General features: G+C 49.9%; 1 protein-coding gene across 2 annotated transcripts in view; it reads left to right on the forward strand.

Annotated features, from left to right (window-relative positions):
• LOC129867622 (lipoma-preferred partner homolog) overlaps window positions 1-26,316 on the forward strand; it is a 376,963-nt gene that overhangs the window by 176,039 nt on the left and 174,608 nt on the right. For both annotated transcript variants that reach the window (XM_055941140.1, XM_055941139.1), the window contains 2 exons: window positions 9,711-9,802; window positions 12,721-12,843. In XM_055941140.1, coding sequence (XP_055797115.1) covers window positions 9,711-9,802; window positions 12,721-12,843 — 215 coding nt within the window. The remainder of the gene's footprint in view (window positions 1-9,710; window positions 9,803-12,720; window positions 12,844-26,316) is intronic.

Raw genomic sequence — 26,316 nt, forward strand, 5'->3', positions numbered from 1 at the left:
AGGACGGTGTCGGTGAGAGGGGGGAGAGGGGGGAGAGGGAGGGAAGTAGAGAGAGACGGAGGACGGTGTCGGTGAGAGGGGGGAGAGGGATGGAAGTAGAGAGAGATGGAGGACGGTGTCGGTGAGAGGGGGGAGAGGGGGGAGAGGGATGGAAGTAGAGAGAGACGGAGGACGGTGTCGGTGAGAGGGGGGAGAGGGAGGGACGTAGAGAGGGACGGAGGACGGTGTCGGTGAGAGGGGGGAGAGGGAGGGACGTAGAGAGAGACGGAGGACGGTGTCGGTGAGAGGGGGGAGAGGGATGGACGTAGAGAGAGACGGAGGACGGTGTCGGTGAGAGGGGGGAGAGGGGGGAGAGGGATGGACGTAGAGAGAGACGGAGGACGGTGTCGGTGAGAGGGGGGAGAGGGGGGAGAGGGATGGACGTAGAAAGAGACGGAGGACGGTGTCGGTGAGAGGGGGGAGAGGGAAGGAAGTAGAGAGAGACGGAGGACGGTGTCGGTGAGAGGGGGGGAGAGCGATGGAAGTAGAGAGAGACGGAGGACGGTGTCGGGGAGAGGGGGGAGAGGGGGGAGAAGGATGGACGTAGAGAGAGACGGAGGACGGTGTAGGTGAGAGGGGGGAGAGGGATGGACGTAGAGAGAGACGGAGGACGGTGTCGGTGAGAGGGGGGAGAGGGAGGGACGTAGAGAGAGACGGAGGACGGTGTCGGTGAGAGGGGGGAGAGGGAGGGAAGTAGAGAGAGACGGAGGACGGTGTCGGTGAGAGGGGGGAGAGGGAAGGAAGTAGAGAGAGACGGAGGACAGTGTAGGTGAGAGGGGTTAGAGGGGGGAGAGGGATGGACGTAGAAAGAGACGGAGGACGGTGTCGGTGAGAGGGGGGAGAGGGAGGGAAGTAGAGAGAGACGGAGGACGGTGTCGGTGAGAGGGGGGAGAGCGATGGAAGTAGAGAGAGACGGAGGACGGTGTCGGGGAGAGGGGGGAGAGGGGGGAGAAGGATGGACGTAGAGAGAGACGGAGGACGGTGTCGGTGAGAGGGGGGAGAGGGAGGGACGTAGAGAGAGACGGAGGACGGTGTCGGTGAGAGGGGGGAGAGGGGGGAGAGGGATGGACGTAGAGAGAGACGGAGGACGGTGTCGGTGAGAGGGGGGAGAGGGGGGAGAGGGATGGAAGTAGAGAGAGACGGAGGACGGTGTCGGTGAGAGGGGGGAGAGGGATGGAAGTAGAGAGAGACGGAGGACGGTGTCGGTGAGAGGGGGGAGAGCGATGGAAGTAGAGAGAGACGGAGGACGGTGTCGGTGAGAGGGGGGAGAGGGGGGAGAGGGATGGAAGTAGAGAGAGACGGAGGACGGTGTCGGTGAGAGGGGGGAGAGGGAGGAGAGGGATGGAAGTAGAGAGAGACGGAGGACGGTGTCGGTGAGAGGGGTGAGAGGGGGGAGAGGGGGGAGAGGGATGGACGTAGAGAGAGACGGAGGACGGTGTTGGTGAGAGGGGGGAGAGGGATGGACGTAGAGAGAGACGGAGGACGGTGTTGGTGAGAGGGGGGAGAGGGATGGAAGTAGAGAGAGACGGAGGACGGTGTCGGTGAGAGGAGGGAGAGGGGGGAGAGGGATGGAAGTAGAGAGAGACGGAGGACGGTGTTGGTGAGAGGGGGGAGAGGGATGGAAGTAGAGAGAGACGGAGGACGGTGTCGGTGAGAGGGGGGAGAGGGATGGACGTAGAGAGAGACGGAGGACGGTGTCGGTGAGAGGGGGGAGAGGGATGGAAGTAGAGAGAGACGGAGGACGGTGTCGGTGAGAGGGGGGAGAGGGATGGACGTAGAGAGAGACGGAGGACGGTGTCGGTGAGAGGGGGGAGAGGGATGGACGTAGAGAGAGACGGAGGACGGTGTCGGTGAGAGGGGGGAGAGGGATGGACGTAGAGAGAGACGGAGGACGGTGTCGGTGAGAGGGGGGAGAGGGAGGGAAGTAGAGAGAGACGGAGGACGGTGTCGGTGAGAGGGGGGAGAGGGATGGACGTAGAGAGAGACGGAGGACGGTGTCGGTGAGAGGGGGGAGAGGGATGGACGTAGAGAGAGACGGAGGACGGTGTCGGTGAGAGGGGGGAGAGGGAGGGACGTAGAGAGAGACGGAGGACGGTGTCGGTGAGAGGGGGGAGAGGGATGGACGTAGAGAGAGACGGAGGACGGTGTCGATGAGAGGGGGGAGAGGGATGGACGTAGAGAGAGACGGAGGACGGTGTCGGTGAGAGGGGGGAGAGGGATGGACGTAGAGAGAGACGGAGGACGGTGTCGGTGAGAGGGGGGAGAGGGAGGGACGTAGAGAGAGACGGAGGACGGTGTCGGTGAGAGGGGGGAGAGGGATGGACGTAGAGAGAGACGGAGGACGGTGTCGGTGAGAGGGGGGAGAGGGGGGAGAGGGAGGGAAGTAGAGAGAGACGGAGGATGGTGTCGGTGAGAGGGGGGAGAGGGAAGGAAGTAGAGAGAGACGGAGGACAGTGTAGGTGAGAGGGGGGAGAGGGATGGAAGTAGAGAGAGACGGAGGACGGTGTCGGTGAGAGGGGGGAGAGGGAAGGAAGTAGAGAGAGACGGAGGACGGTGTCGGTGAGAGGGGGGAGAGCGATGGAAGTAGAGAGAGACGGAGGACGGTGTCGGGGAGAGGGGGGAGAGGGGGGAGAAGGATGGACGTAGAGAGAGACGGAGGACGGTGTAGGTGAGAGGGGGGAGAGGGATGGACGTAGAGAGAGACGGAGGACGGTGTCGGTGAGAGGGGGGAGAGGGAGGGACGTAGAGAGAGACGGAGGACGGTGTCGGTGAGAGGGGGGAGAGGGAGGGAAGTAGAGAGAGACGGAGGACGGTGTCGGTGAGAGGGGGGAGAGGGAAGGAAGTAGAGAGAGACGGAGGACAGTGTAGGTGAGAGGGGTTAGAGGGGGGAGAGGGATGGACGTAGAAAGAGACGGAGGACGGTGTCGGTGAGAGGGGGGAGAGGGAGGGAAGTAGAGAGAGACGGAGGACGGTGTCGGTGAGAGGGGGGAGAGGGGGGAGAGGGATGGACGTAGAAAGAGACGGAGGACGGTGTCGGTGAGAGGGGGGAGAGGGAGGGAAGTAGAGAGAGACGGAGGACGGTGTCGGTGAGAGGGGGGAGAGCGATGGAAGTAGAGAGAGACGGAGGACGGTGTCGGGGAGAGGGGGGAGAGGGGGGAGAAGGATGGACGTAGAGAGAGACGGAGGACGGTGTCGGTGAGAGGGGGGAGAGGGAGGGACGTAGAGAGAGACGGAGGACGGTGTCGGTGAGAGGGGGGAGAGGGGGGAGAGGGATGGACGTAGAGAGAGACGGAGGACGGTGTCGGTGAGAGGGGGGAGAGGGGGGAGAGGGATGGAAGTAGAGAGAGACGGAGGACGGTGTCGGTGAGAGGGGGAGAGGGATGGACGTAGAGAGACACGGAGGACGGTGTCGGTGAGAGGGGGGAGAGGGATGGAAGTAGAGAGAGACAGAGGACGGTGTCGGTGAGAGGGGGAGAGGGATGGAAGTAGAGAGAGACGGAGGACGGTGTCGGTGAGAGGGGGGAGAGCGATGGAAGTAGAGAGAGACGGAGGACGGTGTCGGTGAGAGGGGGGAGAGGGGGGAGAGGGATGGAAGTAGAGAGAGACGGAGGACGGTGTCGGTGAGAGGGGGGAGAGGGAGGAGAGGGATGGAAGTAGAGAGAGACGGAGGACGGTGTCGGTGAGAGGGGTGAGAGGGGGGAGAGGGGGGAGAGGGATGGACGTAGAGAGAGACGGAGGACGGTGTTGGTGAGAGGGGGGAGAGGGATGGACGTAGAGAGAGACGGAGGACGGTGTTGGTGAGAGGGGGGAGAGGGATGGAAGTAGAGAGAGACGGAGGACGGTGTCGGTGAGAGGAGGGAGAGGGGGGAGAGGGATGGAAGTAGAGAGAGACGGAGGACGGTGTTGGTGAGAGGGGGGAGAGGGATGGAAGTAGAGAGAGACGGAGGACGGTGTCGGTGAGAGGGGGGAGAGGGATGGACGTAGAGAGAGACGGAGGACGGTGTCGGTGAGAGGGGGGAGAGGGATGGAAGTAGAGAGAGACGGAGGACGGTGTCGGTGAGAGGGGGGAGAGGGATGGACGTAGAGAGAGACGGAGGACGGTGTCGGTGAGAGGGGGGAGAGGGATGGACGTAGAGAGAGACGGAGGACGGTGTCGGTGAGAGGGGGGAGAGGGATGGACGTAGAGAGAGACGGAGGACGGTGTCGGTGAGAGGGGGGAGAGGGAGGGAAGTAGAGAGAGACGGAGGACGGTGTCGGTGAGAGGGGGGAGAGGGATGGACGTAGAGAGAGACGGAGGACGGTGTCGGTGAGAGGGGGGAGAGGGATGGACGTAGAGAGAGACGGAGGACGGTGTCGGTGAGAGGGGGGAGAGGGAGGGACGTAGAGAGAGACGGAGGACGGTGTCGGTGAGAGGGGGGAGAGGGATGGACGTAGAGAGAGACGGAGGACGGTGTCGGTGAGAGGGGGGAGAGGGATGGACGTAGAGAGAGACGGAGGACGGTGTCGGTGAGAGGGGGGAGAGGGATGGACGTAGAGAGAGACGGAGGACGGTGTCGGTGAGAGGGGGGAGAGGGAGGGACGTAGAGAGAGACGGAGGACGGTGTCGGTGAGAGGGGGGAGAGGGATGGACGTAGAGAGAGACGGAGGACGGTGTCGGTGAGAGGGGGGAGAGGGATGGACGTAGAGAGAGACGGAGGACGGTGTCGGTGAGAGGGGGGAGAGGGAGGGACGTAGAGAGAGACGGAGGACGGTGTCGGTGAGAGGGGGGAGAGGGATGGACGTAGAGAGAGACGGAGGACGGTGTCGGTGAGAGGGGGGAGAGGGATGGACGTAGAGAGAGACGGAGGACGGTGTCGGTGAGAGGGGGGAGAGGGATGGACGTAGAGAGAGACGGAGGACGGTGTCGGTGAGAGGGGGGAGAGGGATGGACGTAGAGAGAGACGGAGGACGGTGTCGGTGAGAGGGGGGAGAGGGATGGACGTAGAGAGAGACGGAGGACGGTGTCGGTGAGAGGGGGGAGAGGGATGGACGTAGAGAGAGACGGAGGACGGTGTCGGTGAGAGGGGGGAGAGGGATGGACGTAGAGAGAGACGGAGGACGGTGTCGGTGAGAGGGGGGAGAGGGATGGACGTAGAGAGAGACGGAGGACGGTGTCGGTGAGAGGGGGGAGAGGGATGGACGTAGAGAGAGACGGAGGACGGTGTCGGTGAGAGGGGGGAGAGGGAGGGACGTAGAGAGAGACGGAGGACGGTGTCGGTGAGAGGGGGGAGAGGGATGGACGTAGAGAGAGACGGAGGACGGTGTCGGTGAGAGGGGGGAGAGGGATGGACGTAGAGAGAGACGGAGGACGGTGTCGGTGAGAGGGGGGGAGAGGGAGGGACGTAGAGAGAGACGGAGGACGGTGTCGGTGAGAGGGGGGAGAGGGATGGACGTAGAGAGAGACGGAGGACGGTGTCGGTGAGAGGGGGGAGAGGGATGGACGTAGAGAGAGACGGAGGACGGTGTCGGTGAGAGGGGGGAGAGGGATGGACGTAGAGAGAGACGGAGGACGGTGTCGGTGAGAGGGGGGAGAGGGATGGACGTAGAGAGAGACGGAGGACGGTGTCGGTGAGAGGGGGGAGAGAAGGGGATTTTATGTTTTTTTGTTTTGTTTTCTTTCATTTTGTTTCTGAGGAGTTTTGGCCAGCGGAGGTCAGAAGGTCATTACATAAACAATTCACCCTCCCTCCCTCTCCCTCTCCCTCTCCCTCTCCCTCTCCCTCTCTCTCTCTCTCTCTCTCTCTCTCTCTCTCTCTCTCTCTCCCTCCCTCCCTCCCTCCCTCCCTCCCTCCCTCCCTCTCTTTCTCTCTCTCTCTCTCTCCCTCCCTCCCTCCCTCCCTCCCTCCCTCCCTCCCTCGCTTCTTCACGCACTCACAGGGAACTCTTAATGTCATGTTTAACATGACCAGAAACAGCGTTGGATTGCGCAGCTTCACAGACAACGTGCCCCGTTTTATAACTTAGCAACAGTGTCTGTTAGTGCTTCACTGTTTCCCGGTGCTTTATTTAAACACAACACAACCATGCTTAATTAATTTGGTCAGCAGACTCCGTATAAGCTACATTGATAACATCAATTAGATTGTAATGAAAACAGATAAAAGTAGGAACGGGAGGAGAGAGAGAGAGAAAAAAGCAAATTGAATTTTCTAAACAGGACTCATCTAAGCTTTTAATTTGCAAATCTCATGTCTGTTTGGGTACTTAGAAGTACACAGTCAAGTGATTCAATCTCATGTCTGTTTGGGTACTTAGAAGTACACAGTCAAGTGATTCAATCTCAAGTCCTAGGCAGCATGCCATTTGGGGTTCCCTCCCAAGTCTTTCACGGAGAGGAGCAGACGAGTAGAAATCTAATTTTGCGTGTTACTTCTTATCCTGGCTGGAACATGTGGTTGGATGACTCCTTGGATTAGTGAACACTTTGAGTCTTCATTTTGACTTGATTCTCCTCTCCTGGCCGAGATAAGACATTGTAACACAGAGTGTACATCTTCAATCTTCAACGACAACACATCACAGCTAACTCCAGATTAGAGACCCTTAGTTAGACTGAACTGTTGCAATTATGGATGTCAATCTGGTGGTGTTAGTGTCTCTCGCTGTCAAGCTCTCTCTTTCTCTCTCTCTCTCTCTCTCTCTCTCTCTCTCTCTCTCTCTCTCTCTCTCTCTCTCTCTCTCTCTCTCTCTCTCTCTCTCTCTCTCTCGCAGACGGGTACAGGGGCAGGCAGAGTGGTCAGGCGGGCGGGTACAGGGGTAGGCAGGCGGGTATAGGGGCAGGCAGAGTGGTCAGGCGGGCGGGTACAGGGGCAGGCAGAGTGGTCAGGCAGGCGGGTACAGGGGTAGGCAGGCGGGTATAGGGGCAGGCAGAGTGGTCAGGCGGGCGGGTACAGGGGCAGGCAGAGTGGTCAGGCAGGTGGGTACAGGGGTAGGCAGGCGGGTACAGGGGCAGGCAGAGTGGTCAGGCGGGCGGGTACAGGGGTAGGCAGAGTGGTCAGGCAGACGGGTACAGGGGCAGGCAGAGTGGTCAGGCGGGCGGGTATAGGGGTAGGCAGAGTGGTCAGGCAGGCGGGTACAGGGGCAGGCAGAGTGGTCAGGCGGGCGGGTACAGGGGCAGGCAGGCGGGTATAGGGGCAGGCAGGCGGGTACAGGGGCAGGCAGGCGGGTATAGGGGTAGGCAGAGTGGTCAGGCGGGCGGGTACAGGGGCAGGCAGAGTGGTCAGGCGGGCGGGTACAGGGGCAGGCAGAGTGGTCAGGCAGGCGGGTATAGGGTAAGGACAGGTAAGGGTCAAAACCAGGAGGACGAGAAAAGAGAGACTGGGGGAAAACAGGAGCTGAGACACAAAAACGCTGGTTGACTTGAACAAACAAGACGAACTGTCACAGAGAGACAGGAAACACAGGGATAAATACACCGGGGATATTAAGAGACACCCGGACGGTGGGTGGAGACAAGCAGAGTGACAGGTGAAAACAGATCAGGGCGTGACTGAGTTAGGGACGAACAACCGCTTAGCCGGGCCCCTTCAGGTTCAGGCTGGGAACCTTGGGAACCAAGGTTTTAATACCCCAAACCGCTGAAGCCGCAAGGCAGGAGGAAGGGAGAAGGGTTTCGGAGACTGAGGGTTTAACAGAGGAACTGTATAGGCAGGAGAGAACATCAGGCTTCACATTTTTGGACCCTGGGCGGTAGGAAATGGTGAAGTTGAATCTGGTAAATAACAAAGCCCACCGGGCCTGCCTGGAGTTGAGGCGCTTGGCAGTACGGAGATATTCCACATTTTTATGGTCGGTCCAAACCAAGAATGTCTGTTCTGCTCCTTCCAGTCAGTGCCTCCACTCCTCCAGGGCCATCTTGACCGCCAGGAGTTCTCGGTTGCCTACGTCGTAGTTCCTCTCTGCAGGATTGAGACGATGGGGACAGGAAGGCACAGGGATGGAGGTTTTCTTCCTCGTCAGATCGCTGGGACAGGATGGCCCCCAACTCCAACATCATAAGCATCAACCTCAACCACAAATTGACGCGAGGGGTCCGGATGGATGAGGATGGGTGCCGATGCTTCAGGTCCACAAAGGTTTTGTCGGCAGCTGGAGACCATTTGAACGGTACCTTTTGGGGAGTGCAGAGAGAGGGGCCGCCAGGGTGCTGTAACCCCGATTGAAACGGCGGTAGAGGTTTGCAAAACCCAGGAAACGTTGTAACTTCACCCTGGACGTAGGTTGAGGCCAATCGAACCACTGCTTTCACCTTTTCCGGATCCATTATGGACATTTCCCTCAGCGATGACACATCCCAGACAGGAGATTGTAGAGCGGTGAAACTTACACTTCTCGGCCTTCACAAACAACTGGTTCTCCAGGAGGCGCTGAAGGACTTGTCTGACACGGAGGAGAACGTGTTCTTGGGTAGAACGGGGGGGGGGGGGGGGGGGGGGGGGGGGGGGATGGGGGGGGGACGGGATGTCGTCAAGGTAGACGAACACAAAACGATTTCATAAACAGGAAGCACATCGTTTACCAGGGCCTTGGAAGGGGAGTCCAAACGGCATGACCTGGTACTGGGAATACAGGCCAAACCCAGTGATGTGTTTTGGATTTGCCCCAAACATAAGGCTTTGCATTTAGGCCAAAATGTGGATTCCTTTGCCGTGTTATTTTGCAGTATTACTTTAGTGTCTTATTTGCATATAGGATGCATGTTTTGGAAGAGTTTTATTCTGTTTATTTCTATTCTTCTTTTCACTCTGTCATGTAGGTTAGTATTGTGGAGTAACTACAATGTTGTTGATCCATCCTCAGTGTTCTCCTATCACAGCCATTAAACTCTGTAACTGTTTCAAAATCACCATTGGCCTCATGGTGAAATCCCTGAGCAGTTTCCTTCCTCTCCTGCAGCTCAGTTCAGAAGGTTGACTGTATCTTTGTTGTGTCTGGGTGGTTTAATACATCATCCACAGAATAATTATTAACTTGACCACGCTTAAAGAGATATTCAATGTCTGATTTGTTATCAAAACCTACCAATCAATGCCCTTCTTTTATGAGGCTTTTGAAAAGCTCCCTGGTTTTTGTAGTTGAATTTGTGCTTGAAATTCAATACTTGGCAGAGGGACCTGACAGATGTTGTATGTATGGGGGACAGAGGAAAGGGGTAGTCATTACAAATCATGTCAATCCCTATTATTATACACAGAGTGAGTCAGTCCATGTAACTTATTATGGGATTTGTTAAGCCACATTTCACTGCTGAACTAATTTAGGCCTAAACAAAGAATACAGTACTTATGCAACAACTATAGTTTAGTTATAAAATGTTTATTTTATTTGTAAAAATGTATAGAATCTTCTTTTCTCTTTGGCATTATGGAGTATTTCATGGAGTATTTTGTGGAGTTTTTATGTAGTATTTTATGTAGTATTTCATGGAGTATTTTGTGGAGATCAATTACAAAAAACATCAAAATTCAATCTATTTAAATCCCATTTTGTAACAAAATGTAAAAAAATCCAAAGGTGGTAAATACTGATATCCACTGTATGTATGTGTGTGTGTGATCAATCAATCAATCATCAATCATCTGAGTGAACTTCCCAGAGGTATATATGACTGTGTTGGTATCTGTGTGTTTTAGGTGACTATCCCCCTCCTCCTCCTGCTGAAGACAGAGGCCTCTCGTCCTCTATCTCGTTCCCACCGCCTCCTCCCATGGACAGAGAATATCAGGTATGATCATTTAAAAAATATATATTTATTCAGGTAAGTCTATTAATCTGACACAGCCAGGTACATTATCTCTGTATTAAACTGGCAGGTACATTATCTCTGTATTAAACTGGCAGGTACATTATCTCTGTATTAAACTGCCAGGTACATTATCTCTGTATTAAACTGCCAGGTACATTATCTCTGTATTAAACTGCCAGGTACATTATCTCTGTATTAAACTGCCAGGTACATTATCTCTGTATTAAACTGTCAGGTACATTATCTCTGTATTAAACTGTCATGTACATTATCTCTGTATTAAACTGCCAGGTACATTATCTCTGTATTAAACTGCCAGGTACATTATCTCTGTATTAAACTGGCAGGTACATTATCTCTGTATTAAACAGCCAGGTACATTATCTCTGTATTAAACTGGCAGGTACATTATCTCTGTATTAAACTGGCAGGTACATTGCTAGGTATTGAATGGCTGGGTATTGAATGGCTGGGTATTGAATGGGTGGGTATTGAATGGCTGGGTATTGAATGACTGGGTATTGAATGGGTGAGTATTGAATGAATGGGTGGGTATTGAATGAATGGGTGGGTATTGAATGAATGGGTGGGTATTGAATGAATGGGTGGGTATTGAATGAATGGGTGGGTATTGAATGAATGGGTGGGTAATTGAATGAATGGGTGGGTATTGAATGGATGGGTGGGTATTGAATGAATGGGTGGGTATTGAATGAATGGGTGGGTATTGAATGGGTGGGTATTGAATGGATGGGTTTTGCATGATAAGGGTATTTGACTATGAACATTACACATCTTGGCCATGTTCTGTTATAATCTCCACCCGACACAGCCAGAAGAGGACTGGCCACCCCCCAGAGCCTTGTTCCTCTCTAGGTTTCTTCCTAAGTTCCTTCCTTTCTAGGGAGTTTTTCTTACCCACCATCTGCATTGCTTGCTGTTGGGGTTTTAGGCTGGGTTTCTGTACAGCACTCTGCAGCACTCCACCAATCAGGGGTTTAGGCTGGGTTTCTGTACAGCACTCTGCAGCACTCCACCAATCAGGGGTTTAGGCTGGGTTTCTGTACAGCACTCCACCAATCAGGGGTTTAGGCTGGGTTTCTGTACAGCACTCTGCAGCACTCCACCAATCAGGGGTTTAGGCTGGGTTTCTGTACAGCACTCTGCAGCACTCCACCAATCAGGGGTTTTAGGCTGGGTTTCTGTACAGCACTCTGCAGCACTCCACCAATCAGGGGTTTAGGCTGGGTTTCTGTACAGCACTCCACCAATCAGGGGTTTAGGCTGGGTTTCTGTACAGCACTCTGCAGCACTCCACCAATCAGGGGTTTAGGCTGGGTTTCTGTACAGCACTCTGCAGCACTCCACCAATCAGGGGTTTAGGCTGGGTTTCTGTTTAAGTACTGTGACATCTGATGATTTAAAAAGGGTTTTATCAATACATTTGATTGATTGACTTGAGTGGGTGTTTTTTTTTTCTACTGGTTATTGGATGAGAGAGAATAGGGAGCATTCCTTTAAAACAAAGATAACTCTGAGCACACAGCGAGACAGAGTTCAGGGTGAAAGGTCCACCGTATTAGAGAGAGAGTTTTCTTTCAAACAGTGATTCTTGTCTTATTCTGCTCTGTACTCTTTCTACTGGCTTACAGAGGCTTGTTTAAGGCCAAGGTCAACTGTTCTCACACACATACACACACAGAGAGAGAGAGAGAACGAAAGACAGGCTGTGAATCCTAATACCACCCCAAACTAAACCAGGATGAAGTATGTGAGTGAGAGCAGAGACACCACTAGTCCTTAGACTCTGATCCACACCAGGCAGACAGCAGAGACACCACTAGTCCTTAGACTCTGATCCACACCAGACAGACAGCAGAGACACCACTAGTCCTTAGACTCTGATCCACACCAGGCAGACAGCAGAGACACCACTAGTCCTTAGACTCTGATCCACACCAGACAGACAGCAGAGACACCACTAGTCCTTAGACTCTGATGCAGACAGAGGAGGGAGGGAGGGAGGGAGGGAGGGGGAGAGAGGGGGAGGAAGGGAGGGGGGAGGAAGGGAGGGAGGGAGAGAGGGAGAGAGGGGGAGGAAGGGAGGGGGGAGGAAGGGAGGGAGGGAGGGAGGGAGGGAGGGAGGGAGGGAGAGAGGGGGAGAGAGGGAGGGAGGAAGCAGGCCTTGAAGGATGAATAGCTCTTTATCAATTTAGGAGCAGGAATAGCATCTGAAGATAGATACATCTTAAGACCCCTGGTGTGCTGTAGGAAGGATACACTGTCAGAGGCTCTAACTCTGTAAATGTTGAACTGCAGGGAACAATAGGATATTGGGGGGGGGGGGGGGGGGGGGGGGGGGGGGTGCAGCACGTTGTGTCTATACCTCCTATTAAACATGGGAAATTACATATACTGAAACAAGTGATTGTATCATTCCAACGCCTTTGTGTGTGTGTCCAGATGCTTGACCTGTGTGAGATCTCTCTCTGTGTGTGTGTTTTGTGTTTGTGTGTGTGTTTTGTTTGTGTGTGTGTGTGTCTGTGTCTGTGTCTGTGTGTGTGTGTGTGTGTGATTCTCATTCTAACTCCTAGATGTCCTTTCTCTAGATGCATGGACCAGAGAAGACCCTCGAGGAAAGACGTTCCAGTCTCATTCTAACTCCTAGATGTCCTTTCTCTAGATGCATGGACCAGAGAAGACCCTCGAGGAGAGGCGTTCCACTCTCATTCTAACTCCTGTCCTTTCTCTAGATGCATGGACCAGAGAAGACCCTGGAGGAGAGGCGTTCCAGTCTCATTCTAACTCCTAGATGTCCTTTCTCTAGATGCATGGACCAGAGAAGACACTGGAAGAGAGGCATTTCAGTCTCATTCTAACTCCTGTCCTTTCTCTAGATGCATGGACCAGAGAAGACCCTGGAGGAGAGGCGGTCCAGTCTGGATGCTGAGATTGACTCTCTAACCTCTATCCTGGCTGACCTGGAGAGTAACTCACCTTACAAGCCCCACAATGCACCGGTAAGCTACCGTACTGTCACTGTATTACCAACACACCTCACAATACACAGGTAAACTACCGTACTGTCCGTTTACTACCAACACACCCCACAATACACAGGTAAACTACCGTACTGTCCGTTCATTACCAACACACCCCACAATACACAGGTAAACTACCGTACTGTCCGTTTACTACCAACACACCCCACAATACACAGGTAAACTACCGTACTGTCACTGTGTTACCAACACACCTCACAATACACAGGTAAACTACCGTACTGTCCGTTTACTACCAACACACCCCACAATACACAGGTAAACTACCGTACTGTCCGTTCATTACCAACACACCCCACAATACACAGGTAAACTACCGTACTGTCCGTTTATTACCAACACACCCCACAATACACAGGTAAACTACCGTACTGTCCGTTTATTACCAACACACCCCACAATACACAGGTAAACTACCGTACTGTCACTGTGTTACCAACACACCCCACAATACACAGGTAAACTACCGTACTGTGACTGTGTTACCAACACACCCCACAATACACAGGTAAACTACCGTACTGTCACTGTGTTACCAACACACCCCACAATACACAGGTAAACTACCGTACTGTCACTGTGTTACCAACACACCCCACAATACACAGGTAAACTACCGTACTGTCACTGTGTTACCAACACACCCCACAATACACAGGTAAACTACCGTACTGTCACTGTGTTACCAACACACCCCACAATACACAGGTAAACTACCGTACTGTCACTGTGTTACCAACACACCCCACAATACACAGGTAAACTACCGTACTGTCACTGTGTTACCAACACACCCCACAATACACAGGTAAACTACCGTACTGTCACTGTGTTACCAACACACCCCACAATACACAGGTAAACTACCGTACTGTCACTGTAATACCAACACACCCCACAATACACAGGTAAACTACCGTACTGTCACTGTGTTACCAACACACCTCACAATACACAGGTAAACTACCGTACTGTCCGTTTACTACCAACACACCCCACAATACACAGGTAAACTACCGTACTGTCACTGTGTTACCAACACACCTCACAATACACAGGTAAACTACCGTACTGTCCGTTTACTACCAACACACCCCACAATACACAGGTAAACTACCGTACTGTCCGTTTACTACCAACACACCCCACAATACACAGGTAAACTACCGTACTGTCACTGTAATACCAACACACCTCACAATACACAGGTAAACTACCGTACTGTCCGTTCATTACCAACACACCCCACAATACACAGGTAAAATACCGTACTGTCCGTTTATTACCAACACACCCCACAATACACAGGTAAACTACCGTACCGTCACTCAACAAGCTCTGCAATACTTCTTTAGTTTAGTTACTATACCAAAACACCCCGCATTACACAGTTACAAACTTTACTAGCTTCTTTCAAAACCCTCTGCATCACAGAGGTCCATTTGCATTGGGCAGATTTGAACAGCCTGCACACATCAAAAATACTTGTATATGCAATTTTCCCTGACATTTGTGGAGATCACGTGAGTTAGTACACAGATGTCGTCTCACCTAATCCTAGTTCTTAGGTCGTTTATTTGCATTGGTTTGAATCCCGACCTTGTAGTGTGGTATTTCTCATTTTTTTTGGAAAGTGTTACTGAGTTTCTAATAATAAAATGGCCTACATTACTACTAGATAACGGATGAATTTAAAAGCATCTTGAACTCGTCAAAGCCTTTGGGCGCTAAAAGATAAATTGTTTGACACACAATAAATGTAGGACATCACAGTGTTAAAAAAACCAACCAATCGTGTTTTGGGAAAGGGACAGGAAGGGCTTGAGGGCCAAACAGCAGAAAAGAGATCACAGCTGGATCTGATTAGATGGGAACCTTGTGTACGTACGCTAGTAGTTTCCACGGTTTTCAGAGCCACTGTTGCTATGGGAGCAAACGAGGGTATATTCTAGGGCAGGGGTGGGCAAATCTTTTGGTTCGAGAGCCACATCGGGATTTTGAAATTCAACGGAGGGACCAATTATTTTTTTTTAAATCAATTTGCGGGGGGGGGGGCCTCCCGAGTGCTGCAGTGTGCTTGAGGCGTCACTACAGACCTGGGTTCAATCCCAGGCTATGTCACAGCTGGCCGTGACTGGGAGACCCATGAGGCGGCACACAATTGGCCCAGCAGCTTGGCTTGGCTGGGTCGTGTTTCGGAGGACGCATGGCTCTCGACCTTCACCTCTCCCGAGGCCATACGGGAGTTGCAGCGATGAGACAAGACTGTAACTACCAATTGGTGAGAAAAAAGGGGTCAAATTTTTTTTTTCCTTTCATTTTTTAATGTCTCGCGGGCCGGATATGCCCCCCCCCCCCTTGTTTGAGGGTCTTGTAATGACTGTGCTATGTGGTTGTCTATCCTACCGTAATGACTGTGATATGTGGTTGTCTATCCTACCGTAATGACTGTGATATGTGGTTGTCTATCCTACCGTAATGACTGTGATATGTGGTTGTCTATCCTACCGTAGTTGAATTTAATGACTGTGATATGTGGTTGTCTATCCTACCGTAATGACTGTGATATGTGGTTGTCTATCCTACCGTAATGACTGTGATATGTGGTTGTCTATCCTACCGTAATGACTGTGATATGTGGTTGTCTATCCTACCGTAATGACTGTGATATGTGGTTGTCTATCCTACCGTAATGACTGTGATATGTGGTTGTCTATCCTACCGTAATGACTGTGATATGTGGTTGTCTATCCTACCGTAATGACTGTGCTATGTGGTTGTCTATCCTACCGTAGTTGAATGTATTGACTGTGATATGTGGTTGTCTATCCTACCGTAGTTGAATGTAATGACTGTGATATGTGGTTGTCTATCCTACCGTAGTTGAATGTAATGACTGTGATATGTGGTTGTCTATCCTACCGTAATGACTGTGATGTGTGGTTGTCTATCCTACCGTAATGACTGTGATATGTGGTTGTCTATCCTACCGTAATGACTGTGATATGTGGTTGTCTATCCTACCGTAATGACTGTGATATGTGGTTGTCTATCCTACCGTAATGACTGTGATATGTGGTTGTCTATCCTACCGTAGTTGAATGCACTTGACTGTATGTGGCTCTCTATAAGAGTGTCTGCTAAATTACCAACATGTGAAATGTGACAAAATAGGGTCTCGCCTTACTAAGCCATGCCATCAGCCACAGTTATGGCTAGGGGGGATACTAGATGGGTGACCCTGTTTGGTTTCTTCTTCTTTCCAGGGTGTACTCTGTTTGGTTTCTTCTTCTTTCCAGGGTGTACTCTGTTTGGTTTCTTCTTCTTTCCAGGGTGTAGCCTGTTTGGTTTCTTCTTCTTTCCAGGGTGTACTCCGTTTGGTTTCTTCTTCTTTCCAGGGTGTACCCTGTTTGGTTTCTTCTTCTTTCCAGGGTGTACCCTGTTTGGTTTCTTCTTCTTTCCAGGGTGTACTCCGTTTGGTTTCTTCTTCTTTCCAGGGTGTACTCCGTTTGGTTTCTTCTTCTTTCCAGGGTGTACTCCGTTTGGTTTCTTCTTCTTTCCAGGGTGTACCCTGTTTGGTTTCTTCTTCTTTCCAGGGTGTACTCCGTTTGGTTTCTTCTTCTTTCCAGGGTGTACTCCGTTTGGTTTCTTCTTCTTTCCAGGGTGTACTCCGTTTGGTTTCTTCTTCTTTCCAGGCTGTACCCTGTTTGGTTTCTTCTTCTTTCCAGGGTGTACTCCGTTTGGTTTCTTCTTCTTTCCAGGGTGTACTCCGTTTGGTTTCTTCTTCTTTCCAGGGTGTACCCTGTTTGGTTTCTTCTTCTTTCCAGGGTGTACCCTGTTTGGAGTCTTTGTTTTCCTTTCTGCTGTCCTGGCAGGCTGTGTTAATGAGCTACACCCCGCTAGTAGCTGTAGTTAGTGTTGTTGTGGTGATTCTGTTTGGTGTTCTGTCTCGAGAGCGGATTATACCGGAGTGTTTTGATTTGAAGAGCGGTTGACCTGGACACCAGGAAATGGAAGCTATCGTCCAATCAGACGCATTTCTGTGCCTCTCTGTAAGACATTTCAGCCGTCTAAAGTTTGTGTTTGGGAAATAAAATATAGAAAATGAACACTCTCACGTGCACACGCATACAGTCGGTACACACACACACACACACACACACACACACACACACACACACACACACACACACACACACACACACACACACACACACACACACACACACACACACACACACACACACACACACACACACACACACACACACACCGACGTTCTGTCACACACACCGACATGCACACACAGCTAAACAAACACATTTCTGAGGTTCCTTACCCACACGCTAGTTCCAGTACATATTTATAGAAATATATCATGAATGCAGATCTTTAATATGAAGTGTTAAGGAGTTAGAGAATCTGCCAGTGTTTCTACCTGTAACTCTGCCAGGACTGGGAGGGAATAGACACACTGTACTACTGTTGACCAGAGAACCATCAATAGATTCAAGGCATAATGTACAGACAAATGTATGGTAGGATGTGAGTACAATGGAGGTACACCTAGGCGTTGAGTGACGATGAGAGAGGTTTTGTCTCTAGAGGCACCGCGTCTGTAATGGGTCCGCGGTCAAACCACCAGCCCTCATCACTGTCAAACGCTCCCTAAAACACTTCAGCGAGCAGGCCTTTCTAATCGACCTGGCCCGGGTATCCTGGAAGGATATTGACCTCATCCCGTCAGTAGAGGATGACTGGTTGCTCTTTAAAAGTGCTTTCCTCACCATCTTAAATAAGCATGCCCCTTTTAAAAAACGTAGAACTAAGAACAGATATAGCCCTTGGTTCACTCCAGACCTGACTGCCCTTGACCAGCACAAAAACATCCTGTGGCGTTCTGCATTAGCATCGAATAGCCCCCGTGATATGCATCCTGAAGCACAAACTCCAGAAAGTTCTGGGACACTGTAAAGTCCATGGAGAATAAGAGTACCTCCTCCCAGCTGCCCACTGCACTGAGGATAGGCAACTCTGCTACCAACGATAAACCTACCATAATCGATAATTTCAAGAAGCATTTTTCTACGGCTGGCCATGCTTTCCACCTGGCTACCCCGGTCAACAGCACTGCACCCCCCACAGCAACTTCACCCCCCCCACCCCCACTTCTCCTTCACCCAAATCCAGACAGCTGATGTTCTGTTATCTGGATCTCTACAAATCAGCCAGGCTAGACAATCTGAACCCTCTCTTTCTAAAATGATATCTTGATGAATTGTTGCAACCCCTATTACTAGTCTGTTCAACCGCTCTTTCTTATCGTCTTTGATCCCCAAAGATTGGAAAGCGGCCGCGGTCATCCCCCCTCTTCAAAGGGGGAGACACTCTAGACCCAAACTGTTACAGACCTATATCTATCCTACCCTGCCTTTCTAAGGTCTTCAAAGGGGGAGACACTCTAGACCCAAACTGTTACAGACCTATATCTATCCTACCCTGCCTTTCTAAAGTCTTCGAAAGCCAAGTTAACAAACAGATCACCGACCATTTTGAATCCCACCGTACCTTCTCCGCTATGCAATCTGGTTTCCGAGCTGGTCATGGGTGCACCTCAGCCACGCTCAAGGTCCAAAACGATACCATAACCGCCATCAATAAAGGACATTATTGTGCAGCTGTATTCATTGACCTGGCCAAGGCTTCCGACTCTGTCAATCACCACATCCTCATCGGTAGACTCAACAGCCTTGGTTTCTCAAATGATTGCCTCGCCTGATCACCAACTACTTCTCAGATAGAGTTCAGTGTGTCAAATCGGAGGGCCTGTTGTCCGGACCTCTGGCAGTCTCTATGGGGGTGCCACAGGGTTCAATTCTCGGGCCGACTCTTTTCTCTGTATACATCAATGATGTCGCTCTTGCTGCTGGTGATTCTCTGATCCACCTCTACACAGACGACACCATTCTGTATACTTCCGGCCCTTCCCTGGACACTGTGTTAACAAACCTCCAGACGAGCTTCAATGCCATACAACACTCCTTTCGTGGCCTCCAACTGCTCTTAAATTCTAGTAAAACTAAATGCATGCTTTTCAACCGATCGCTACCAGCATCCGCCCGCCCGTCCAGCATCACTACTCTGGACGGTTCTGATTTCTACAAATACCTAGGTGTCTGGTTAGACTGTAAACTCTCCTTCCAGACTCACACTAAGCATCTGTACACAGCCAATCTGTAAATAGCCCACCCAACTACCTCATTCCCATATTGTTATTTATATTCTTGCTCTTTTGCACCCCAGTATCTCTACTTACACATCATCATCTGCACATCTATCACTCCAGTATTAATCTGCTAAATTGTAATTATTTCACCTCGAGGGCCTATTTATTGCCTTCCTCCCTACTCTTCTACATTTATTATTATTATTTATTTAGTTTATAGATCTTTCTATTTTTCTTTTCTTTTCTTGTTATTGACTGTACGTTTATGTGTAACTCTGTGTTGTTGTTTGTGTCGCGCTGCTTTGCTTTGTCTTGGCCAGGTCGCAGTTGTAAATGAGCACTTGTTCTCAACTGGCCTACCAGGTTAAACTATCATTATGACATCATGGCCTACCTGGTTAAACTATCATTATGACATCATGGCCTACCTGGTTAAACTATCATTATGACATCATGGCCTACCTGGTTAAACTATCATTATGACATCATGGCCTACCTGGTTAAACTATCATTATGACATCATGGCCTACCTGGTTAAATAAATAAAACAAGTACAAAAATAGAAAATAAATCTATGGCTCCACTACTGTGTGTTTTATCATCATCCTCAGCTGTTCACACACACACACACACACACACACACACACACACACACACACACACACACACACACACACACACACACACACACACACACACACACACACACACACACACACACCCCACACCCACACCCACACCCACACACACACACACACAGAGCAACTGTGTTCTCTCTGCATTATGATGGAGGGGTAAACATGTTAGCTGCTTACCGACGACCTGGAAATACCTTCAGGATATAAACTACTGTGTCCATGTGTCCAGTAAGGTGACAGGAAGCCTAGCGGTTAAGCGCGTTGGATCAGTAACCAAAAGGTCGCTGGTTCGAATCCCCGAAATGACTAGGTGAAAAATCAGTTGATGTGCCCTTGAGCAAGGCACTTCACCCTAATTGCTTCTGTAAGTCACTCTGGATGAGGACGTCTGCTAAATTACTCAAATGTAAAAACATTTAAAGAAATTCGCCAGGACTTTGGCAACTAGTAAGTATTTTTTTTTATACATTCCACTTTGGGTTGGATGTATCAATGTGTAATTCATATATACATGCATAATCAATGAGCAGAATTACTGTCTTTCCTCAATTAACTACAAATCTCTTGTTTGAAAATTACTGTTTTCTGGAAGCTGTGAGGCTTTTTCCCCCCATGTGGGTCAGCCCCTTAGCAACTCCAGGTCAGCCCCCTAGCAACTCCAGGTCAGCCTCCTAGCAACTCCAGGTCAGCCTCCTAGCAACTCCAGGTCAGCCCCCTAGCAACTCCAGGTCAGCCCCCTAGCAACTCCAGGTCAGCCCCCTAGCAACTCCAGGTCAGCCCCCTAGCAACTCCAGGTCAGCCCTCTAGCAACTCCAGGTCAGCCTCCTAGCAACTCCAGGTCAGCCCCCTAGCAACTCCAGGTCAGCCCCCTAGCAACTCCAGGTCAGCCTCCTATCAACTCCAGGTCAGCCCCCTAGCAACTCCAGATCAGCCCCCTAGCAACTCCAGGTCATCCCCCTAGCAACTCCAGGTCAGCCCCCTAGCAACTCCAGGTCAGCCTCCTATCAACTCCAGGTCAGCCTCCTAGCAACTCCAGGTCAGCCCCCTAGCAACTCCAGGTCAGCCCCCTAGCAACTCCAGGTCAGCCTCCTAGCAACTCCAGGTCAGCCCCCTAGCATCTCCAGGTCAGCCCCCTAGCAACTCCAGGTCAGCCTCCTATCAACTCCAGGTCAGCCCCCTAGCAACTCCAGATCAGCCCCCTAGCAACTCCAGGTCATCCCCCTAGCAACTCCAGGTCAGCCCCCTAGCAACTCCAGGTCAGCCTCCTATCAACTCCAGGTCAGCCTCCTAGCAACTCCAGGTTTGCCCCCTAGCAACTCCAGGTCAGCCCCCTAGCAACTCCAGGTCAGCCCCCTAGCAACTCCAGGTCAGCCCCCTAGCAACTCCAGGTCAGCCTCCTAGCAACTCCAGGTCAGCCTCCTAGCAACTCCAGGTCAGCTCCATTGTATTTACAATGGCGTTTGTTCTTCACTGGTTGACCTTTTCTTGTTGCAACAGGTCACAAATCTTGCTTCTGTGATGTCACACTGTGGTATTTCACCCAGGAGATATGGAAGTTGTGGATCTGTGTAATCTGAGGGAAATATGTGTCTCTAATATGGTCATACATTGGACAGGATACATTCTCTCTCTCTCTCTCTGTCTCTCTCTCTCTCTCTCTCTGTGTCTCTGTCTGTTTGCCCCCGGTGATGCGTTGTGCAGACCTACCACCCTGTCGAGAGCCTTGCGGTTGTGGGCGGTGCAGTTACCATACCAGGTGGTGATACAGCCCGACAGGATGCTCTCAATTGTGCATCTGTAAAATGTTTGAGGGTCTTAAAGGGGCCAAGACACATTTCTTCAGCTTCCTGAGGTTGAAGAGGCGCTGTTGTGCCTTCTTCACCACGCTGCCAGTGTAGGTGGACCATTTCAGTTTGTCAGTGATGTGTACGCTGAGGTACTTGAAGCTTTCCACCTTCCCCACTTCGATCCTGTTGATGTGGATAGAGGGGATGCTCCCTCTGCTGTCTCCTGAAGTCCACGATCAGCTCCTTCCTTTTGTTGGCGTTGAGGGAGAGGTTATTTTCCTGGCACCACTCCGTCATTGTTGGTGATCAGGTAGTCAACTGAATAATGCTGCTTTCCACTTCACAATATAACTCATTATATTTATATGATTCCAACAGGTCAGTGTTTTGATCTATATCTCAAGACAACAGGTCAGTGTTTTGATCTATATCTCAAGACAACAGGTCAGTGTTTTGATCTATATCTCAAGACAACAGGTCAGTGTTTTGATCTATATATCAAGACAACAGGTCAGTGTTTTGATCTATATCTCAAGACAACAGGTCAGTGTTTTGATCTATATCTCAAGACAACAGGTCAGTGTTTTGATCTATATCTCAAGACAACAGGTCAGTGTTTTGATCTATATCTCAAGACAACAGGTCAGTGTTTTGATCTATGACTCCTCTCCTCTCCTCTCCTCTCCTCTCCTCTCCTCTCCTCTCCTCTCCTCTCCTCTCCTCTCTTCTCCTCTCTCCCTGCTTGTGTAATGTAATGTCCCAGGTTTCATACCCCAGCATTGGCACAGCTGCTGCAGCTCTGTCCGCTTGTATAAGCAAAGAGTAACGAGCAACCTCAATTTACAGCTTTCTGTGTGCACTCAATTACCCAGCTGGCACTCCAAAATCGATAGGCCACTCTGTGTTGCTCCTCTCTCCAGAGCTTCTGGGAAAGGAGACGGTAGGACTCTTCTCTCTCTCCTCTAAATCAGGTGACGGGACGCCAGGCAGGGGTGGAGAGAAGCGGCGAGGGGAAGTTAAGCGACTAGCCTGGCATATTTTTGGCTCCCAGAATTAGTTTTGTTACTCAGTCATAACAGATTAAATGGAACCAGAGTTTGTTTGGTTTTGCCTCAAAAGTCTGTCAAAAAACTTTCTGCTCAGATACATCAAAACTATTTAATTAGTTTTAGTTGGTATTCTGAAATCAATTTGTAAAGGTCACATTGCTTGGTAAACAACAGGTGTAGACTAACAGTGAAATACTAACAGGCTCTTCCCAACAACACAGAGAGAAACATAGATAATATAATAGAAACAACACGAGGAATAAATACACAATGAGTAACGATAACATTATTATATACACAGAGTACCAGGTAATAACATGGCTATATACAGGGAGTACCAGGTAATAACATGGTTATATACACAGAGTACCAGGTAATAACATGGCTATATACAGGGAGTACCAGGTAATAACATGGCTATATACACAGAGTACCAGGTAATAACATGGTATATACACAGAGTACCAGGTAATAACATGGTATATACACAGAGTACCAGGTAATAACATGGTATATACACAGAGTACCAGGTAATACCATGGCTATATACAGGGAGTACCAGGTAATAACATGGTATATACACAGAGTACCAGGTAATAACATGGTTATATACACAGAGTACCAGGTAATAACATGGTATATACACAGAGTACCAGGTAATAACATGGTATATACACAGAGTACCAGGTAATACCATGGTTATATACACAGAGTACCAGGTAATAACATGGTATGTACACAGAGTACCAGGTAATAACATGGCTATATACACAGAGTACCAGGTAATAACATGGCTATATACACAGAGTACCAGGTAATAACATGGCTATATACAGGGAGTACCAGGTAATAACATGGTTATATATACAGGGAGTACCAGGTAATAACATGGCTATATACAGGAAGTACCAGGTAATAACATGGCTATATACAGGGAGTACCAGGTAATAACATGGCTATATACAGGAAGTACCAGGTTATAACATGGCTATATACAGGGAGTACCAGGTAATAACATGGCTATATACAGGAAGTACCAGGTAATAACATGGCTATATACAGGAAGTACCAGGTAATAACATGGCTATATACAGGGAGTACCAGGTAATAACATGGCTATATACAGGAAGTACCAGGTAATAACATGGCTATATACACAGAGTACCAGGTAATAACATGGCTATATACAGGGAGTACCAGGTAATAACATGGCTATATACAGGGAGTACCAGGTAATAACATGGCTATATACACAGAGTACCAGGTAATAACATGGTTATATACACAGAGTACCAGGTAATAACATGGTATGTACACAGAGTACCAGGTAATAACATGGCTATATACACAGAGTACCAGGTAATAACATGGCTATATACACAGAGTACCAGGTAATAACATGGTTATATACACAGAGTACCAGGTAATAACATGGCTATATACAGGAGCAGGGGTACCAGTCAGTACAGTGTCCATGGTCAGGGGTACCAGTACAGTGTCCATGTGCAGGGGAACCAGTACAGTGTCCATGTGGAGGGGTACCAGGACAGTGTCCATGTGGAGGGGTACCAGTACAGTGTCCATGTGCAGGGGTACCAGGACAGTGTCCATGTGCAGGGGTACCAGCCAGGACAGTGTCCATGTGCAGGGGAACCAGTACAGTGTCCATGTGGAGGGGTACCAGGACAGTGTCCATGTGGAGGGGTACCAGTACAGTGTCCATGTGCAGGGGTACCAGGACAGTGTCCATGTGCAGGGGTACCAGCCAGGACAGTGTCCATGTGCAGGGGTACCAGTACAGTGTCCATGTGGAGGGGTACCAGTACAGTGTCCATGTGGAGGGGTACCAGTACAGTGTCCATGTGCAGGGGTACCAGTACAGTGTCCATGTGCAGGGGTACCAGTACAGTGTCCATGTGCAGGGGTACCAGTACAGTGTCCACGTGCAGGGGTACCAGTACAGTGTCCATGTGCAGGGGTACCAGTACAGTGTCCATGTGCAGGGGTACCAGTACAGTGTCCATGTGCAGGGGTACCAGGACAGTGTCCATGTGCAGGGGTACCAGTACAGTGTCCATGTGCAGGGGTATGATGCTCCGTAAGTCTCAAATCCATCGGATTTACCAAGTTTCTGTTGCTATGCTGTCTGTGTTACCATGCACATGGTCTTTACCTAATATTTGTGTCAAGATACCTGACATGGTTATATAGTCCTGTACTGCTGTACACGTCTGTTACACGTCTGTTACACGGCTGTTACACGTCTGTTACACATCTGTTACACGGCTGTTACACGGCTGTTACACGGCTGTTACACGGCTGTTACACGGCTGTTACACGGCTGTTACACGGCTGTTACACGGCTGTTACACGTCTGTTACACGGCTGTTACACGGCTGTTACACGGCTGTTACACGTCTGTTACACGGCTGTTACACGGCTGTTACACGGCTGTTACACGGCTGTTACACGGCTGTTACACGGCTGTTACACGGCTGTTACACTGCTGTTACACGGCTGTTACACGGCTGTTACACGGCTGTTACACGGCTGTTACACGGCTGTTACACGGCTGTTACACGTCCTTTATTTGATTTGATTTGTGACCTGTTGCAACAAGAAAAGGTCAACCATTGAAGAACAAACACCATTGTAAATACAACCTAGATTTATTTATTTTCCCTTTTGTACTTTAACTATTTGCACAGCGTTACAACAATGTGTATATATTATATTATTATTATATATATATTGAAATATGTCTATTCTATTGAAACGTGTGCGTTTGTTTGCTGTTCATTTTTTATTGTCTATTTCACTTTTGTTTTTTATCCATTTCACTTGCTCTGGCAACGTTAACATATGTTTCCCATGGCAATAAAGACCCTTGGGGGGGGGGGGGGCACAGAGAGAGAGAGAGAGGATGAGGGGGGGGAGAGAGAGGAGGAGGGGGGGGGCACAGAGAGAGAAACAGAGGATGAGGGGGGGGGGGGGGGGGGGGGCACAGAGAGAGAGTCCCCTAAGCAAGCTGGTCCTGGGGCTCTGTTCACAAACACAAACAGACCCCACAGAGCCCCAGGACAGAGACACATATTTCCCTCAGATTACACAGATCCACAAAGAATTCGAAAACAAATCCAATTTTGATAACCTCCCATATCTACTGGGTGAAATACCACAGCGTGCATCACAGCAGAAAGATGTCTGACCTGTTGCCACAAGAAAAGGGCAACCAGTGAAGAACAAACACCAATGTAAATACAACCTATATTTATGCTTATTTATTTTCCCTTTTGTACTTTAACCATTTGTACATCGTTACAACACTGTATATAGACATAATATGACATTTTATTTTGGAACTTCTGTAAGTAATATTTACTGTTCATTTTTAAAATTATCTATTTCACTTGCTTTGGTAATGTAAACATATGTTTCCCATGGCAATGAAGCCCTTTGAATTGAGTTGAATTGAGTTGAATTGAGTTGAGTTGAATTGAGTTGAGTTGAATTGAATTGAGTTGAATTGAGTTGAATTGAATTGAATTGAGTTGAGTTGAGTTGAATTGAGTTGAGTTGAATTGAATTGAGGTGAGTTGAATTGAGTAGAGTTTAATTGAGTTGAATTGAATTGAGGTGAGTTGAGTTGAATTGAGGTGAGTTGAATTGAGGTGAGTTGAATTGAGGTGAGTTGAGTTGAATTGAATTGAGGTGAATTGAATTGAGGTGAG

The sequence above is a fragment of the Salvelinus fontinalis genome, chromosome 12, assembly GCF_029448725.1.
Source record: "Salvelinus fontinalis isolate EN_2023a chromosome 12, ASM2944872v1, whole genome shotgun sequence".
In the NCBI taxonomy this organism is placed as follows: Eukaryota; Metazoa; Chordata; class Actinopteri; order Salmoniformes; family Salmonidae; genus Salvelinus; species Salvelinus fontinalis.